Raw genomic sequence first — 20,421 nt, forward strand, 5'->3', positions numbered from 1 at the left:
CCCTGGTGGGTGGAGGTATCCAGAGAGTTACATGGACCCTGGTGGGTGGAGGTATCCAGAGAGTTATGTGGACCCTGGGAGGTGGAGGTAACCAGAGAGTGACATGGACCCTGGTGGGTGGGTGGAGGTATCCAGAGTTATTTACATGGACCCCTGGTGGGTGGAGGTATCCAGAGAGTTACATGGACCCTGCTGGGTGGGTGGAGGTATCCAGAGAGTTACATGGACCCTGCTGGGTGGGTGGAGGTATCCAGAGAGTTAGTTACATGGACCCTGCTGGGTACAAGGACCCTGGTGGGTGGAGGTATCCAGAGAGTTACATGGACCCTGCTGGGTGGGTGGGTGGGTGGAGGTATCCAGAGAGTTACATGGACCCTGCTGGGTGGGTGGAGGTATCCAGAGTTAGTTACATGGACCCTGCTGGGTGGGTGGAGGTATCCAGAGAGTTAGTTACATGGACCCTGGCTGGTGGACCCTGGTGGGTGGAGGTATCCAGAGAGTTAGTTACATGGACCCTGGCTGGTGGAGGTATCCAGAGAGTTAGTTACATGGACCCTGCTGGGTGGGTGGAGGTATCCAGAGAGTTAGTTACATGGACCCTGCTTGGTGGGTGGAGGTATCCAGAGAGTTAGTTACATGGACCCTGCTGGGTGGGTGGAGGTATCCAGAGAGTTAGTTACATAGACCCTGCTGGGTGGGTGGAGGTATCCAGAGAGTTACATGGACCCTGCTGGGTGGGTGGAGGTATCCAGAGTTAGTTACATGGACCCTGCTGGGTGGGTGGAGGTATCCAGAGAGTTAGTTACATGGACCCTGGCTGGTGGAGGTATCCAGAGAGTTAGTTACATGGACCCTGGCTGGTGGAGGTATCCAGAGAGTTAGTTACATGGACCCTGCTGGGTGGGTGGAGGTATCCAGAGAGTTAGTTACATGGACCCTGCTTGGTGGGTGGAGGTATCCAGAGAGTTAGTTACATGGACCCTGCTGGGTGGGTGGAGGTATCCAGAGAGTTAGTTACATAGACCCTGCTGGGTGGGTGGAGGTATCCAGAGAGTTACATGGACCCTGCTGGGTGGGTGGAGGTATCCAGAGTTAGTTACATGGACCCTGGTGGGTGGGTGGAGGTATCCAGAGAGTTAGTTACATGGACCCTGGTGGGTGGGTGGGCTGGTGGTATCCAGAGAGTTAGTTACATGGACCCTGCTGGGTGGGTGGAGGTATCCAGAGAGTTAGTTACATGGACCCTGCTTGGTGGGTGGAGGTATCCAGAGTTAGTTACATGGACCCTGGGAGGTGGAGGTAACCAAAGAGTTGACATGGACCCTGGTGGGTGGGTGGAGGTATCCAGAGAGTTAGTTACATGGACCCTGCTGGGTGGGTGGAGGTATCCAGAGTTAGTTACATGGACCCTGCTGGGTGGGTGGCAGGTATCCAGAGTTACATGGACCCTGGTGGGTGGGTGGAGGTATCCAGAGTTACATGGACCCTGGTGGGTGGGTGCAGGTATCCAGAGAGTTAGTTACATGGACCCTGCTGGGTGGGTTCCAGACCCTGGTGGGTGGGTGGAGTATCCAGAGAGTTACATGGACCCTGCTGGGTGGGTGGAGGTATCCAGAGAGTTACATGGACCCTGCTGGGTGGGTGGAGGTATCCAGAGTTACATGGACCCTGCTGGGTGGGTGGAGGTATCCAGAGTTACATGGACCCTGGTGGGTGGGTGGAGGTATCCAGAGAGTTAGTTACATGGACCCTGCTGGGTGGGTGGTATCCAGAGAGTTACATGGACCCTGCTGGGTGGGTGGAGGTAACCAGAGAGTGACATGGACCCCTGGGTGGTTGGAGGTATCCAGAGAGTTAGTTACATGGACCCTGCTGGGTGGGTGGGTGGAGGTATCCAGAGAGTTACATGGACCCTGCTGGGTGGGTGGAGGTATCCAGAGAGTTACATGGACCCTGCTGGGTGGGTGGAGGTATCCAGAGAGTTACATGGACCCTGCTGGGTGGGTGGAGGTATGCAGAGAGTTACATGGACCCTGTTGGGTGGGTGGAGGTAACCAGAGAGTGACATGGACCCTGCTGGGTGGGTGGAGGTATCCATAGAGTTAGTTACATGGACCCTGCTGGGTGGGTGGTGGTATCCAGAGAGTTAGTTACATGGACCCTGCTGGGTGGGTGGAGGTATCCAGAGAGTTAGTTACATGGACCCTGCTGGGTGGGTGGAGGTATCCAGAGTGTTAGTTACATGGACCCTGCTTGGTGGGTGGAGGTATCCAGAGAGTTAGTTACATGGACCCTGCTGGGTGGGTGGAGGTATCCAGAGAGTTACATGGACCCTAGTGGGTGGGTGGAGGTATCCAGAGAGTTAATTACATGGACCCTGCTGGGTGGGTGGAGGTATCCAGAGAGTTAGTTACATGGACCCTGGTGGGTGGAGGTATCCAGAGAGTTAGTTACATGGACCATGCTGGGTGTGTGGAGGTATCCAGAGAGTTAGTTACATGGACCCTGCTGGGTGGGTGGAGGTATCCAGAGAGTTAGTTACATGGACCCTGCTGGGTGGGTGGCGGTATCCAGAGAGTTACATGGACCCTGGTGGGTGGGTGGAGGTATCCAGAGAGTTAGTTACATGGACCCTGGTGGGTGGGTGGAGGTATCCAGAGAGTTAGTTACATGGACCCTGCTGGGTGGGTGGAGGTATCCAGAGAGTTACATGGACCCTAGTGGGTGGGTGGAGGTATCCAGAGAGTTAGTTACATGGACCCTGCTGGGTGGGTGGAGGTATCCAGAGAGTTACATGGACCCTGGTGGGTGGAGGTATCCAGAGAGTTACATAGACCCTGCTGGGTGGGTGGAGGTATCCAGAGTTACATGGACCCTGCTGGGTGGGTGGAGGTATCCAGAGAGTTAGTTACATGGACCCTGCTGGGTGTGTGGAGGTATCCAGAGAGTTACATGGACCCTGGTGGGTGGGTGGAGGTATCCAGAGAGTTAGTTACATGGACCCTGCTGGGTGGGTGAAGGTATCCAGAGAGTTAGTTACATGGACCATGCTGGGTGGGTGGAGGTATCCAGAGAGTTAGTTACATGGACCCTGCTTTGTGGGTGGAGGTATCCAGAGAGTTAGTTACATGGACCCTGCTGGGTGGGTGGAGGTATCCAGAGAGTTACATGGACCCTGGTGGGTGGGTGGAGGTATCCAGAGAGTTAGTTACATGGACCCAGGTGGGTGGGTGGAGGTATCCAGAGAGTTAGTTACATGGACCCTGCTGGGTGGGTGGAGGTATCCAGAGAGTTAGTTACATGGACCCTGGTGGGTGGGTGGAGGTATCCAGAGTTAGTTACATGGACCCTGGTGGGTGGGTGGAGGTATCCAGAGAGTTAGTTACATGGACCCTGCTGGGTGGGTGGAGGTATCCAGAGAGTTACATGGACCCTGGTGGGTGGAGGTATCCAGAGAGTTAGTTACATGGACCCTGGTGGGTGGGTGGAGGTATCCAGAGAGTTACATGGACCCTGGTGGGTGGAGGTATCCAGAGTTACATAGACCCTGCTGGGTGGGTGGAGGTATCCAGAGTTACATGGACCCTGCTGGGTGGGTGGAGGTATCCAGAGAGTTACATGGACCCTGGTGGGTGGAGGTATCCAGAGAGTTACATGGACCCTGCTGGGTGGGTGGGTGGAGGTATCCAGAGAGTGACATGGACCCTGGTGGGTGGGTGGAGGTATCCAGAGAGTGACATGGACCCTGGTGGGTGGAGGTATCCAGAGAGTGACATGGACCCTGCTGGGTGGGTGGAGGTATCCAGAGAGTTACATGGACCCTGCTGGGTGGGTGGAGGTATCCAGAGAGTGACATGGACCCTGGTGGGTGGAGGTATCCAGAGAGTGACATGGACCCTGCTGGGTGGGTGGAGGTATCCAGAGAGTTACATGGACCCTGCTGGGTGTGTGACAGGAACATGGTGTACTCAACATCTGATGATGTCATAATTATGTGTACTCAACATCAGATGATGTCATAATTATGTGTGTAGGTGAAAGAAGCAGAAGAGAATGCAGCCCTGGAGGAAGAGAGGAAGAAACAACAGGTGATTTACCCTCCTTTCTCTCTCTCTTTACCCTCCTTTCTCTCTCTCTTCCCTCTCTACCCTCCTCTCTCTCTTTACCCTCCTCTCTCTCTCTTTACCCTCCTCTCTCTCTCTTTACCCTCTCTCTCTCTCTTTACCCTCCTCTCTCTTTACCCTCTCTCCCTCTCTTTACCCTCTCTTTACCCTCTTTACCCTCTCTCTCTTTACCCTCCTCTCTCTCTCTTACCGTCCTCTCTCTCTCTCAACCCTCCTCTCTCTCTTTACCCTCCTCTCTCTCTCTCTCTCTCTCTCTCTCCCCCTCTCTCTCTCTACACTCCTCTCTCTCTCTTTTCCCTTCTCTCTCTCTTTTACCCTCCCCTCCTCTCTCTCTCCCCTCTCTCTCTCTCTACCCTCCCCTCCTCTCTCTCTCTCTCTCTCTACCCTCCCCCTCTCTCTCTCTCTCTCTCTCTAACCTCCCTCTCTCTCTCTTCCCTCTCTCTCTACCCTCCTCTCTCTCTCTACCCTACCCTCCCCTCTCTCTCTACCCTCCTCTCTCTCTCTACCCTCCTCTCTCTCTACCCTCCCCTCCTCCTCTCTCTCTCTACCCTCCTCTCTCTCTCTACCCTCCTCTCTCTCTCTACCCTCTCTCTCTCTCTACCCTCTCTCTCTCTCTCTCTACCCCCTCTCTCTCTCTCTTCTACCCTCCCTCTCTCTCTCTTACCCTCTCTCTCTCTCTACCCTCCTCTCTCTCTCTCTCTCTCTCTCTACCCTCCTCTCTCTCTCTCTCTCTCTCTACCCTCCTCTCTCTCTCTCTCTCTCTCTCTCTCTCTCTCTCTCTGTCTCTCTCTCTCTCTACCCTCCTCTCTCTCTCTCTCTACCCTCCTCTCTCTCTACCCTCTCTCTCTCTACCCTCTCTCTCTCTCTCTCTCTCTCTCTGTCTCTCTCTCTCTCTACTCTCTCTCTCTCTACCTCTCTCTCTCTCTCTCTACCCTCCTCTCTGTCTCTCTACCCTCCTCCTCTCTGTCTCTCTCTCTCTCTACCCTCCTCTCTGTCTCTCTACCCTCCTCTCTCTCTCTCTCTCTCTCTTTACTCTCTGTTTGTTGAACAGAGGAAACCTCAGTAATGGTGATTGTTAAAGTTCAGTAGGACTATATACTGTTCCTCCTTAATATGCTTCACCTCAGCGACTACAGCATTATTCATTATTATTATTCATACTCGTGTGATTTGAGGTTTGAGTTTTACGACATTGTTAATGAACATCTTTCACTCCCCCCTCTCTGTCCATCCCCCCCCTCTCTGTCCATCCCCCTCTCTGTCCATCCCCCCTCTCTGTCCATCCCCTCTCTGTCCATCCCCCTCTCTGTCCATCTCCCCCCTCTCTGTCCATCCTCCATCTCTGTCCATCCCTCCATCTCTCTCTCTCTCCATCCCCCTCTCTCTCTCTCCATCCCCCTCTCTCTCTCTCCATCCCCCTCTCTCCATCCCCTCTCCATCCATCCCCCTCTCTCTCTCCATCCCATCTCTCTCTCCATCCCCCTCTCTCCCTCTCTATCCCCCTCTCTCTCTGTCCATCCCCCTCTCTCTGTCCATCCCCCTCTCTCTGTCCATCCCCCCTCTCTCTGTCCATCCCCCCCCTCTCTCTCTCTCTCCATCCCTCCATCTCTCTCTCTCCATCCCCCTCTCTCTCTCTCCATCCCCCTCTCTCTCTCTCCATCCCCCTCTCTCTCCATCCCCTCTCTCCATCTCTGTCCCTCTCTCTCCATCCCCCTCTCTGTCCATCCCCCCTCCATCTCCATCCCCCCCCTCTCTGTCCATCCCCCTCTCTGTCCATCCCCCTCTCTGTCCATCCCCCTCTCTGTCCATCCCCTCTCTGTCCATCCCCCTCTCTGTCCATCCCCCTCTCTGTCCATCCCCCTCTCTGTCCATCCCCCTCTCTGTCCATCCCCCTCTCTGTCCATCCCCCCCCATCTCTGTCCATCCCCCTCTCTGTCCATCCCCTCTCTGTCCATCCCCCTCTCTGTCCATCTCTGTCCCCCTCTCTGTCCATCCCCCTCTGTCCATCCCCCCTCTGTCCATCCCCCTCTCTGTCCATCCCCCTCTCTGTCCATCCCCTCTCTGTCCACCCCCTCTCTGTCCACCCCCCTCTCTGTCCACCCCCTCTCTGTCCCCCTCCTGTCCCCCCCTCTCTGTCCACCCCCCTCTCTGTCCACATCCCCCCCTCTCTGTCCACTCCCCTCATCTCTCTCTCCATCCCCCTCTCTCTCTCTCCATCCCCCTCTCTCTCTCTCCATCCCCCTCTCTCTCTCTCCATCCCCCCTCTCTCTCTCTCCCCTCTCTCTCTCCATCCCCCTCTCTCTCTCTCCATCCCCCTCTCTCTCCTCTCTCATCCCCCTCTCTCTCCATCCCCCCTCTCTCTCCATCCCCCTCTCTCTCTCTCCCCTCTCCTCTCCATCCCCCTCTCTCCATCCCCCTCTCTCTCTCTCTCCATCCCCCCCTCTCATCTCTCCATCCCCCTCTCTCTCTCTCCATCCCCCCCCTCTCCATCTCTCTCTCTCCATCCCCCCCCCTCTCTCTCCATCCCCCTCTCATCCCCCTCTCTCTCTCTCCATCCCCTCTCTCTCTCTCCATCCATCCCCCCTCTCTCCATCCCCCCTCTCTCTCTCTCCATCCCCCCTCTCTCCATCCCCCTCTCTCTCTCTGTCCATCCCCTCTCTCTCTCTCCATCCCCCTCTCTCTCTCTCTCTCCATCCCCCCCCTCTCATCTCTCTCTCTCCATCCCCTCTCTCTCTCTCTCTCCATCCCCCCCTCTCTCTCTCTCTCCATCCCCTCTCCATCTCTCTCCATCCCCCTCTCTCTCTCTCTCCATCCCCTCTCTCTCTCTCCATCTCTCCATCCCCCTCTCTCTCTCCATCCCTCTCAGGCTGAGTTGGAAGCCTTTGAGAATCGGCAGAAGGGCAGACGCAAGAAGCGAGGGAAGAGAGGAGAGGAGGAGGAGGCAGAGGGTGGTTGGAGGAGGTATAGAGTGGTCATGGTGTCTCTGGGTGGAGTTCTACTGGCTGCTGTCGCTTTCTATCTCATACAAATGGATTAGACACACACACCAACACACACACCAACACACACCCAGACAACATCTCACAGGCAGACAGAAACAGGCAGACAGACAGACAGACAGAGACTCTTCCTGGTTCAGATGATGTCTACTTTAGCAGAGGAGAGAGAACCAGTATCACTTCCTGTTTCACTCTCTGAATGATTTATGATCTATTAGGATGGGTCTGAAATAGAACCCCGTTAGGATGGGTCTGAAATAGAACCCCGTTAGGATGGGTCTGAAATGGAACCCGTTAGGATGAGTCTGAAATAGAACCCCGTTAGGATGGGTCTGAAATGGAACCCCGTTAGGATGGGTCTGAAATGGAACCCCGTTAGGATGAGTCTGAAATAGAACCCCGTTAGGATGAGTCTGAAATAGAACCCCGTTAGGATGAGTCTGAAATAGAACCCGTTAGGATGAGTCTGAAATAGAACCCCGTTAGGATGAGTCTGAAATAGAACCCCGTTGAAAGGATGAGTCTGAAATAGAACCCCGTTAGGATGAGTTAGGATGAGTCTGAAATAGAACCCCGTTAGGATGAGTCTGAAATAGAACCCCGTTAGGAACCCCGTTAGGATGGGTCTGGACCCCGTTGAGTCTGAAATAGAACCCCGTTAGGATGAGTCTGAAATAGAACCCCGTTAGGATGGGTCTGAAAGAACCCCGTTAGGATGGAGTCTGAAATAGAACCCCGTTAGGATGAGTCTGAAATAGAACCCCGTTAGGATGAGTCTGAAATAGAACCCCGTTAGGATGAGTCTGAAATAGAACCCCGTTAGGATGGGTCTGAAATGGAACCGTTAGGATGGGTCCGTTAGGATGGGTCTGAAATGGAACCCCGTTAGGATGAGTCTGAAATAGGACCCCGTTAGGGGTCTGTTAAATGGAACCCCGTTAGGATGAGTCTGAAATGGAAAATGTCTGAAATAGAACCCCGTTAGGATGAGTCTGAAATAGAACCTGTTAGGATGAGTCTGAAATAGAACCCCGTTAGGATGGGTCTGAAATGGAACCCCGTGCACTGTGTTAGACCTCATAGGGAAAAGGACAAACATATTTAGTCTCATTATTACAAGTGTTATTCTTCTTATTATCAGGATTATTATTGTTATGAAACTCGGTCTGCAATCCAGCTGGTTTTAACTCCGTCTAGAAACACCACATCAGGACCACCAGGAGATTTATGATTCAAGGGTCTCGTAGTAGGAATGCTGCTGATCTAGGATCAGTCATTAGCATCTTATTCAGGATGATATGAAAATGTCAAACTGATCCTAGTTCAGCATTCATGTCTCTATTGAGTCAACATCAGTCATTTATTTCATCAGTCTGAGGTGTTTTGTTGATGATTGATACTTTGTTTTGTGTAATAAAATAAAAATAACATCTGAATTTGGAAATAATGAAGTCTATTTTCATGTCTCAACTGTTGATGTTTGGTGTTCTGGCAGCGCACACACACACACACACACACACACACACACACACACACACACACACACACACACACACACACACACACACACACACACACACACACACACACACACACACACACACACACACACACACACACACACACACACACACACACACACCACACACACACACACACACACACACACACACACACACACACACACACACACACACACACACACCACACACACACACACACACACACACACACACACACACACACACACACACACACACACACACACACACACCACCGACACACACACACACACACCGACACACACACACACACACACACACACACACACCACACACCACACACACACACACACACACCACCGACACACACACACACACACACACACACCACCAGACACAGGACAGACACACACCACCACACACACACACACACACACACACACACACACACCACACACACACACACACACACACACACACACACACACACACACACACAGACACAGGGACAGACCACACACACCACCGACACACACACCACACACACACACCACACACACACCACCGACACACACACACCACCAACACACACACACACACACACACACACACACACACACACACACACACACACACACACACAGGACAGACAACCAGACACACACACACCACCACACCACCACACACACACACACACACCACCACACCACACACACACACACACACACACACCACCGACACACACACACACACACACACACAGACACACACACACCACCGACACACACACACAGACACACACACACCACCACACACACACACACACACACACACACACACACCACCACACACACACACACACACACACACACACACACCACACACACACACCACCACCGACACACACACACACACACACACACCACCGACACACACACACACCACCGACACACACACACACACACCACCGACACACACACACACCACCACACACACACCACCGACACACACACCACCGACACACACACACACACACCGACACACACACACACCACACACACACACACACACACACACACACACACACCACACACACACACACACACCACACACACACACACACACACACACACACACCACACACACACCACCACACACACACACACACACACACACCACACACACACACACACACACACCACACACACACACACACACACCACCGACACACACACACACCACCGACACACACACACACACCACCACACACACACACACACACCACACACACACACACACACACACACACACACACACACACACACACACACACACACACACACACACACACACACACACACCACACACACACACACTACCGACACACACACACACACACACACCACACACACACACACACACACACACACACACACACACTACGACACACACACACACACCACCGACACACACACACACACCACCGACACACACACACACACACCACCACACACACACACACACCACCGACACACACACACACACACACACACCACCGACACACAGGGTCATGGGTGCATGTGTCCTGGTCTGACCCTGGGTATCTTTACCTGGTCTCTCACTCTAAGGGCGGAGGTCCCTCCCAGCCGTCTCGGTCAATTATAATAATGTTGATGAAGTCAATTCTGTGTGAAAGATTCTCCGAATCTAAGGAAACAGGAGCAGGAGTGTTGAAGGTTGAAGAGAGAGAGTCAGGGAGAGGGAGAGAGTCAGGGAGAGGGAGAGAGGGAGAGAGTCAGGGAGAGGGAGAGAGTCAGGGAGAGGGAGAGAGTCAGGAGTCTCGGGAGAGAGTCAGGGAGATTCTGGGAGAGAGTCAGGGAAGGGAGAGAGTCAGGGAGAGGGAGAGAGTCAGGGAGAGGGAGAGAGTCAGGGAGAGGGAGAGAGTCAGGGAGAGAGTCAGGGAGAGGGAGAGAGTCAGGGAGAGAGAGAGTCAGGGGGAGAGAGAGTGTCAGGGGGAGTAAGAGTCAGGGGGAGTAAGAGTCAGGGGAGAGAGAGTCAGAGAGGGAGAGAGAGAGAGAGAGTCAGGGAGAGAGAGAGAGAGAGAGTCAGGGGGAGAGAGAGTCAGGGGGGAGTAAGAGTCAGGGAGAGAGAGAGAGGGAGTGTGTGTGTGTTAGTGGGAGGAGTCTGGGTAATAATAGGGCGGTAGAGGTTCTGCCTGGAGTCTTTCTCCTGGAGTCTCCCAGAGCAGCACTAGGCTACTGGAGATTTACCGTCTACCGTACGGGACAGAGATGAGTGTGTGAGGTGAGGGTAAAGAGGCAGGCATCATGTTACCATCTCGAGACATCACGGTCCCTCACGTCACCTTCAGCGGCACCGGGGTAAGAAACTCACTTCTCCTTTCTACATGTTTCACCTCCTCTCTCCCTTTCACATTCCTCCTATCTCTCCTCTGCTCTCTTAAATGTTTTAGAGGCTATTAGAGAACCTGTTTTTAAATGTTTTAGAGGCTATTAGAGAACCTGTTTTTCTTCTTGTTCTCCTGCATGGCATTTATTTGGATCTGTAATGGTTCTGTAAGCCTAATGACTTTAGTCCTATGATAAATATTCTATTTAATTCAGAAATAGTCCACGCCTCCATATAAACATTTTAGCTGTTATTAAATTGTAGCGAGAATATCTCTTGAGAAACTTTAGCCAGAAACAACAAACACAAACACAACTTCTATAGGCAGAATGCCCACATTCAGACGGCTGGTCCACATTCCCTCTGTCTGATTCGGTTAGTTCCCACCGGGAGATTATTTAATCCAACGGATCTCTTCCGGTCTGATCGGTTAACTGGCCCGCAGGTACGTGCGCCAGCTGCGCGGCTCCTATTTAAAGCGCACGAGGTGTGAAACCGTCTCCCCTTCTCCTCGAGCGACGCACCGGGCACGTCGCGTTTCCATGTGTGGGAGACAGAAACACAGTCACACTTTCTCTCCCCCCCCCCCCTCTCTCTAAAAATAACCGTCTTTCTCTTGAGTGGAGAGTTCAGATTCCCTCGTCCTGCACCGGGGGCACGCGGCTGTGCGGCTGGCTGAACGGAAAGTCTGAAGCGAAAAATACCTCGCGGATAAAAATACCCCCCTTCCCCCTCCCACACACACACACACAAGGGCTGGAGATGACGCTTAGTCCTAGTGCTGCCACCGTTAGTGGAAAAAACGGGCACCGGAGACCTCATCCCCGTCGTAATTTACCTGGAAGGAAAGGATTCCCCCGACCACCAGAGGATCATATGCCGTTATTTTCCGTTACATCCACTTGGGTCAGAGCGAAATTGTCAACTCTGGAACGGCCAGTCCAATGTGAACAGAAGAGGTGCCAGTTTAGCATATGTGAAGTGGGAAGCTAATTGATGACGCGCTAGGAGTGAATAACTATGTAATATTCATTTATTTTCGGGAAAAGACGGGCGGCGTTCTTTGCGTACTGTTATGCACTAGACCTTGTAGAGAGAGGAGCTATATAAATAGTTTGTATGGCTCTGTCATTTGTCGCCAAACCTAGAAGCGGTAATGTCCTGTGTCTCCCACTCCTGGTAAAGTCATTATTGTGAGTTTTGAGATGAGCGTCTGAAAGTTTCTTCTAACAACCAACTAGGCTAGAGGTATGGGTTAACTCAGGGACATTTAAAACAATATTCAACCAACTAGGCTAGAGGTATGGGTTAACTCAGGGACATTTAAAACAATATTCAACCAACTAGGCTAGAGGTATGGGTTAACTCAGGGACATTTAAAACAATATTCAACCAACTAGGCTAGAGGTATGGGTTAACTCAGGGACATATAAAACAATATTCAACCAACTAGGCTAGAGGTATGGGTTAACTCAGGGACATATAAAACAATATTCAACCAACTAGGCTAGAGGTATGGGTTAACTCAGGGACATTTAAAACAATATTCAACCAACTAGGCTAGAGGTATGGGTTAACTCAGGGACATATAAAACAATATTCAACCAACTAGGCTAGAGGTATGGGTTAACTCAGGGACATTTAAAACAATATTCAACCAACTAGGCTACAGGTATGGGTTAACTCAGGGACATTTAAAACAATATTCAACCAACTAGGCTACAGGTATGGGTTAACTCAGGGACATTTAAAACAATATTCAACCAACTAGGCTACAGGTATGGGTTAACTCAGGGACATTTAAAACAATATTCAACCAACTAGGCTAGAGGTATGGGTTAACTCAGGGACATTTAAAACAATATTCAACCAACTAGGCTAGAGGTATGGGTTAACTCAGGGACATTTAAAACAATATTCAACCAACTAGGCTAGAGGTATGGGTTAACTCAGGGACATTTAAAACAATATTCAACCAACTAGGCTAGAGGTATGGGTTAACTCAGGGACATTTAAAACAATATTCAACCAACTAGGCTACAGGTATGGGTTAACTCAGGGACATTTAAAACAATATTCAACCAACTAGGCTAGAGGTATGGGTTAACTCAGGGACATTTAAAACAATATTCAACCAACTAGGCTACAGGTATGGGTTAACTCAGGGACATTTAAAACAATATTCAACCAACTAGGCTACAGGTATGGGTTAACTCAGGGACATTTAAAACAATATTCAACCAACTAGGCTACAGGTATGGGTTAACTCAGGGACATTTAAAACAATATTCAACCAACTAGGCTACAGGTATGGGTTAACTCAGGGACATTTAAAACAATATTCAACCAACTAGGCTACAGGTATGGGTTAACTCAGGGACATTTAAAACAATATTCAACCAACTAGGCTAGAGGTATGGGTTAACTCAGGGACATTTAAAACAATATTCAACCAACTAGGCTACAGGTATGGGTTAACTCAGGGACATTTAAAACAATATTCAACCAACTAGGCTACAGGTATGGGTTAACTCAGGGACATTTAAAACAATATTCAACCAACTAGGCTACAGGTATGGGTTAACTCAGGGACATTTAAAACAATATTCAACCAACTAGGCTAGAGGTATGGGTTAACTCAGGGACATTTAAAACAATATTCAACCAACTAGGCTAGAGGTATGGGTTAACTCAGGGACATTTAAAACAATATTCAACCAACTAGGCTACAGGTATGGGTTAACTCAGGGACATTTAAAACAATATTCAACCAACTAGGCTACATGTATGGGTTAACTCAGGGACATTTAAAACAATATTCAACCAACTAGGCTACAGGTATGGGTTAACTCAGGGACATTTAAAACAATATTCAACCAACTAGGCTACAGGTATGGGTTAACTCAGGGACATTTAAAACAATATTCAACCAACTAGGCTACAGGTATGGGTTAACTCAGGGACATTTAAAACAATATTCAACCAACTAGGCTACAGGTATGGGTTAACTCAGGGACATTTAAAACAATATTCAACCAACTAGGCTACAGGTATGGGTTAACTCAGGGACATTTAAAACAATATTCAACCAACTAGGCTACAGGTATGGGTTAACTCAGGGACATTTAAAACAATATTCAACCAACTAGGCTACAGGTATGGGTTAACTCAGGGACATTTAAAACAATATTCAACCAACTAGGCTACAGGTATGGGTTAACTCAGGGACATTTAAAACAATATTCAACCAACTAGGCTACAGGTATGGGTTAACTCAGGGACATTTAAAACAATATTCAACCAACTAGGCTAGAGGTATGGGTTAACTCAGGGACATTTAAAACAATATTCAACCAACTAGGCTACAGGTATGGGTTAACTCAGGGACATTTAAAACAATATTCAACCAACTAGGCTACAGGTATGGGTTAACTCAGGGACATTTAAAACAATATTCAACCAACTAGGCTACAGGTATGGGTTAACTCAGGGACATTTAAAACAATATTCAACCAACTAGGCTACAGGTATGGGTTAACTCAGGGACATTTAAAACAATATTCAACCAACTAGGCTAGAGGTATGGGTTAACTCAGGGACATTTAAAACAATATTCAACCAACTAGGCTAGAGGTATGGGTTAACTCAGGGACATTTAAAACAATATTCAACCAACTAGGCTACAGGTATGGGTTAACTCAGGGACATTTAAAACAATATTCAACCAACTAGGCTAGAGGTATGGGTTAACTCAGGGACATTTAAAACAATATTCAACCAACTAGGCTAGAGGTATGGGTTAACTCAGGGACATTTAAAACAATATTCAACCAACTAGGCTACAGGTATGGGTTAACTCAGGGACATTTAAAACAATATTCAACCAACTAGGCTACAGGTATGGGTTAACTCAGGGACATTTAAAACAATATTCAACCAACTAGGCTACAGGTATGGGTTAACTCAGGGGGCACTTTAAAACAATATTCAACCAAACAAAGCATGAGACTATTATTACTATTATTACTATACTAACTATTATAGTACTGCTGACCTATCTAACTATTAGTTATAGTACTGCTGACCTATCTAACTATTACTATAACTGTCTTACTGTCTCTCTCTCTGTCTCCCCTCTCTCCTTCTGTCTGGTTTCTCTGTCTCCCTTCTCTCTCCTTCTCTCTGGTTTCTCTGTCTCCCTTCTCTCTCCTTCTCTCTGGTTTCTCTGTCTCCACTCTCTCTCCTTCTCTCTGGTTTCTCTGTCTCCCTTCCTCTCCTCTCTCTGGTTTCTCTGTCTCCCTCTCTCCTTCTGTCTGGTTTCTCTGTCTCTCCTTCTGTCTGGTTTCTCTGTCTCTCCTTCTGTCTGGTTTCTCTGTCTCTCCTTCTGTCTGGTTTCTCTGTCTCTCCTTCTGTCTGGTTTCTCTGTCTCCCCTGTCTCTCCTTCTGTCTGGTTTCTCTGTCTCCCCTCTCTCTCCTTCTGTCTCGTTTCTCTGTCTCCCCTCTCTCCCCTTCTGTCTGGTTTCTCTGTCTCCCCTCTCTCCTTCTGCCTGGTTTCTCTCCCCTTCTGTCTGGTTTCTGTCTCCCCTCTCTCTCCTTCTGTCTGGTTGCTCTGTCTCCCCTCACTCCCTCTGTCTGGTTTCTCTGTCTCCCCTGTCTCCTTCTGTCTGGTTTCTCTGTCTCTCCTTCTGTCTGGTTTCTCTGTCTCTCCTTCTGTCTGGTTTCTCTGTCTCCCCCTCTCTCCTTCTGTCTGGTTTCTCTGTCTCTCCTCTCTCCTTCTGTCTGGTTTCTCTGTCTCCCTCTCTCCTTCTGTCTGGTTTCTCTGTCTCCCCTCTCTCCCCTTCTGTCTGGTTTCTCTGTCTCCCCTCTCTCTCCTTCTGTCTGGTTGCTCTGTCTCCCCTCACTCCTTCTGTCTGGTTGCTCTGTCTCCCCTCACTCCTTCTGTCTGGTTTCTCTGTCTCCCCTCTCTCCTTCTGTCTGGTTTCTCTGTCTCCCTCTCTCTCCTTCTGTCTGGTTTTCTCTCTCCCCTTCTGTCTGGTTCTCTGTCTCCCCTCTCTCTCTTTATGTCCCCTTCTGTCTGGTTTCTCTGTCTCCCCCTCTCTCATTCTTTCTGGTTTCTCTGTCTCCCCTCTCTCTCCTTCTGTCTGGTTTCTCTCTCTCCCCTTCTGTCTGGTTTCTCTGTCTCCCTCTCTCTCTTTATGTCTGGTTTCTCTCCCCTTCTGTCTGGTTTCTCTGTCTCCCCCTCTCTCATTCTGTCTGGTTTCTCTGTCTCCCCCTCTCTCATTCTGTCTGGTTTCTCTGTCTCCCCTGTCTCTCCTTCTGTCTGGTTTCTCTGTCTCTCCTTCTGTCTGGTTTCTCTGTCTCCCCTCTCTCTCCGGTTTCTCTGTCTCCCCTCTCTCTCCTTCTGTCTGGTTTCTCTCCCCTTCTGTCTGGTTTCTCTGTCTCCCCCCTCTCTCCTTCTGTCTGGTTTCTCTGTCTCCCCTCTCTCCTTCTGTCTGGTTTCTCTGTCTCCCCTCTCTCATTGTGTGTGTAGGTTGCTGATGAGGACATGACCATGGGTGAAGTGTGTCCTCAGAAGAGGACCTCGACAAAGAACTATATTCGTCTTCTCCTCCTCATCCTCGTCCCTGTTATCAGCCTGCTAACCTGTCTACTGCTGGTTCTACTGGCCTTCTCAGGTACACACACACCACACACACACACACACACACACACACACACACCACACACACACCACACACACACACCACACACACACACACACCACACACACACACCACACACACACCACACACACCACACACACACCACACACACCACACACACACACACACACACACACACACACACACACACACACACACACACACACACACACACACACACACACACACACACACACACCACACACACACACACACACACACACCACACACAATCTTCTTGTTGTTATCTCTCCCTTATTAATATACGTACGTCTCTCCACTTTTCCCTGACCATCACAACGTCTCTCCACTTCTCCCTGACCATCACAACGTCTCTCCACTTTTCCCTGACCATCACAACGTCTCTCCACTTTTCCCTGACCATCACAACGTCTCTCCACTTCTCCCTGACCATCACAACGTCTCTCCACTTCTCCCTGACCATCACAACGTCTCTCCACTTTTCCCTGACCATCACAACGTCTCTCCACTTCTCCCTGACCATCACAACGTCTCTCCACTTTTCCCTGACCATCACAACGTCTCTCCACTTTTCCCTGACCATCACAACGTCTCTCCACTTCTCCCTGACCTTCACAACGTCTCTCCACTTCTCCCTGACCATCACAACGTCTCTCCACTTTTCCCTGACCATCACAACGTCTCTCCACTTTTCCCTGACCATCACAACGTCTCTCCACTTTTCCCTGACCATCACAACGTCTCTCCACTTTTCCCTGACCATCACAACGTCTCTCCACTTTTCCCTGACCATCACAACGTCTCTCCACTTTTCCCTGACCATCACAACGTCTCTCCACTTCTCCCTGACCATCACAACGTCTCTCCACTTCTCCCTGACCATCACAACGTCTCTCCACTTTTCCCTGACCATCACAACGTCTCTCCACTTCTCCCTGACCATCACAACGTCTCTCCACTTCTCCCTGACCATCACAACGTCTCTCCACTTCTCCCTGACCATCACAACGTCTCTCCACTTCTCCCTGACCATGAATGTATTTGTTTTGTATGTGTCCTTTATTTAACTAAGTTCGTTAAGAACACATTCTTATTTACAATGACGTCCTACTCCGGCCAAACCCGTACGACACTGGGGCCAATTGTGCGCCACCCTATGGGAACCCAAATCACGGCCGGTTGTGATACAGCCTTAGAATCGAACCAGGGTCTCTAGTGACACCTCTAGCACTGAGATGCAGTGTCTTAGACAGCTGCGCCACTCGGGAGCCCAAATGACATAGCTCTCTTCGATTCTCCCTGACCATCACAAAGTACAGTACCAGTCAAAAGTTTGGACACCTTCTCATTCCAGGGTTTTTCTTTAGTTTTACTGTTTTCTACATTGTAAAATAATAGTGAAGACATCAACACTATGAAATTACACATATGGAATCATGTAGTAAGCAGAAAAGTGTTAAACAAATCAAAATATATTTTATATTTGAGATTCTTCAAAGTAGTCACCCTTTGCCTTGATGACGGATTTGCACGCTCGTGGGATTCTCTCAACCAGCTTCATGAGGTAGTCACCTGGAATGCATTTCAATTAATACATTTGAGCCAATCAGTTGTGTTGTGACAAGGTAGGTGTGGTATACAGAAGATGGACCTATTTGGCAAAAGACTAAGTCCATATTATGGCAAGAACAGCTGAAATAAGCAAAGACAAACGACAGTCCATCATTACTTTAAGACATGAAGGTCAGTCAATACGGAACATTTCAAGAACTTTGAAAGTTTCTTCAAGTGCAGTCGCAAAAACCATCAAGGTCTACGAAACTGGCTCTCATGAGGACCGCCACAGGAAAGGAAGACCCAGAGTTACCTCTGCTGCAGAGGAGAAGTTCATTACAGTTATCAGCCTCAGAAATGGCAGCCCAAGTAAATGCTTCAGACTTCAAGTAACAGACACATCTCAACATCAACTGTTCAGAGGAGACTGTGAATCAGGCCTTCATGGTCTAATTACTGCAAAGAAACCACTACTAAAGGACACCAATAAGAAGAAGAGACTTTCTCCAAGAAACACAAACAATGGCGCAGAACAGGTGAACGGATGATCTCCGCATGTGTAGTTCCCACCATGAAGCATGGAGGAGGAGGTGTGATGGAGTGGGGGTGCTTTGCTGGTGACACTGCCCTGAATGACAGGTCGCCACCTATATAGTATTGATTAATCAACTGTTATCAGAACGTCTATCTCTTCAATATATAGACTGTATCGTCTCCAGACTATAAGATTCCTCCTGTGTTTGTTGTGTTTCAGGAATCTTTGGAAATGTTTTCTTTATGGGAGTAGAGTCAGGAGAGTCGGACCCCCTCTTCGGCACGGCGTACCCTGTCTCCACGGACACTCCGTTCACCGCTATCGGGACCTCTCCCGTTAACCCTAACGTACCCGACCCTAACCGACCCGACCGTGAACACAACCTCAAACCAACTGGAACTCACTATATTCCACACACGGACACTACTGTCACACACTCCTCTTCATCCTCTTCTTACTTCTCTTCCACAACTCCTCCCACTGTGGTTCACACAGACCCTCGTGATTGGGTGACCTCTATGACATCACTGGGCACCTCCTTGCCAATCAGCACCACCCAAGATCCTTCGAGTCCCGCCTCCAACCAAGGTAAGAACCCCCCTCTCTCTCATTCAATTCAATAGACTTTATTGACATGGAAAGTTAAATTACTTATACTGTCAAAGTATACAGATAACAAAAAAGGTGTGGTAGTAGACCAGTGTCAACATGACTGAGAAGACACATGACCTGGTAGTAGACCAGTGTCAACATGACTGAGAAGACACATGACCTGGTAGTAGACCAGTGTCAACATGACTGAGAAGACACGTGACCTGGTAGTAGACCAGTGTCAACATGACTGAGAAGACACGTGACCTGGTAGTAGACCAGTGTCAACATGACTGAGAAGACACATGACCTGGTAGTAGACCAGTGTCAACATGACTGAGAAGACACGTGACCTGGTAGTAGACCAGTGTCAACATGACTGAGAAGACACGTGACCTGGTAGTAGACCAGTGTCAACATGACTGAGAAGACACGTGACCTGGTAGTAGACCAGTGTCAACATGACTGAGAAGACACATGACCTGGTAGTAGACCAGTGTCAACATGACTGAGAAGACACATGACCTGGTAGTAGACCAGTGTCAACATGACTGAAAAGACACATGACCTGGTAGTAGACCAGTGTCAACATGACTGAGAAGACACATGACCTGGTAGTAGACCAGTGTCAACATGACTGAGAAGACACATGACCTGGTAGTAGACCAGTGTCAACATGACTGAGAAGACACATGACCTGGTAGTAGACCAGTGTCAACATGACTGAGAAGACACATGACCTGGTAGTGGACCAGTGTCAACATGACTGAGAAGACACATGACCTGGTAGTAGACCAGTGTCAACATGACTGAGAAGACACATGACCTGGTAGTAGACCAGTGTCAACATGACTGAGAAGACACATGACCTGGTAGTAGACCAGTGTCAACATGACTGAGAAGACACATGACCTGGTAGTAGACCAGTGTCAACATGACTGAGAAGACACATGACCTGGTAGTAGACCAGTGTCAACATGACTGAGAAGACACATGACCTGGTAGTAGACCAGTGTCAACATG

The 20,421-nt window shown here is 49.5% G+C and overlaps 2 protein-coding genes across 2 annotated transcripts in view; both read left to right on the forward strand.

The window, feature by feature from the left end:
• nfxl1 (nuclear transcription factor, X-box binding-like 1) overlaps positions 1–7,178 on the forward strand; it is a 109,549-nt gene extending 102,371 nt beyond the window's left edge. The window contains exons 22-23 of the mRNA XM_042297827.1: positions 4,035–4,088; positions 6,991–7,178. Coding sequence (XP_042153761.1) covers positions 4,035–4,088; positions 6,991–7,161 — 225 coding nt within the window. The 3' untranslated portion in view covers positions 7,162–7,178. The remainder of the gene's footprint in view (positions 1–4,034; positions 4,089–6,990) is intronic.
• A 3,645-nt stretch (positions 7,179–10,823) lies between these two features.
• LOC121839433 lies at positions 10,824–19,395 on the forward strand (the record flags this gene model as incomplete). Its single annotated transcript, XM_042298565.1, is given in 3 exon segments — positions 10,824–11,006; positions 16,565–16,709; positions 19,027–19,395. Coding segments are annotated over 3 exon segments (568 nt in total), but the record flags the coding sequence as incomplete, so codon positions are not given.
• Positions 19,396–20,421: the final 1,026 nt, after the last annotated feature.

The sequence above is a fragment of the Oncorhynchus tshawytscha genome, linkage group LG15, assembly GCF_018296145.1.
Source record: "Oncorhynchus tshawytscha isolate Ot180627B linkage group LG15, Otsh_v2.0, whole genome shotgun sequence".
Classification (NCBI taxonomy): domain Eukaryota; kingdom Metazoa; phylum Chordata; class Actinopteri; order Salmoniformes; family Salmonidae; genus Oncorhynchus; species Oncorhynchus tshawytscha.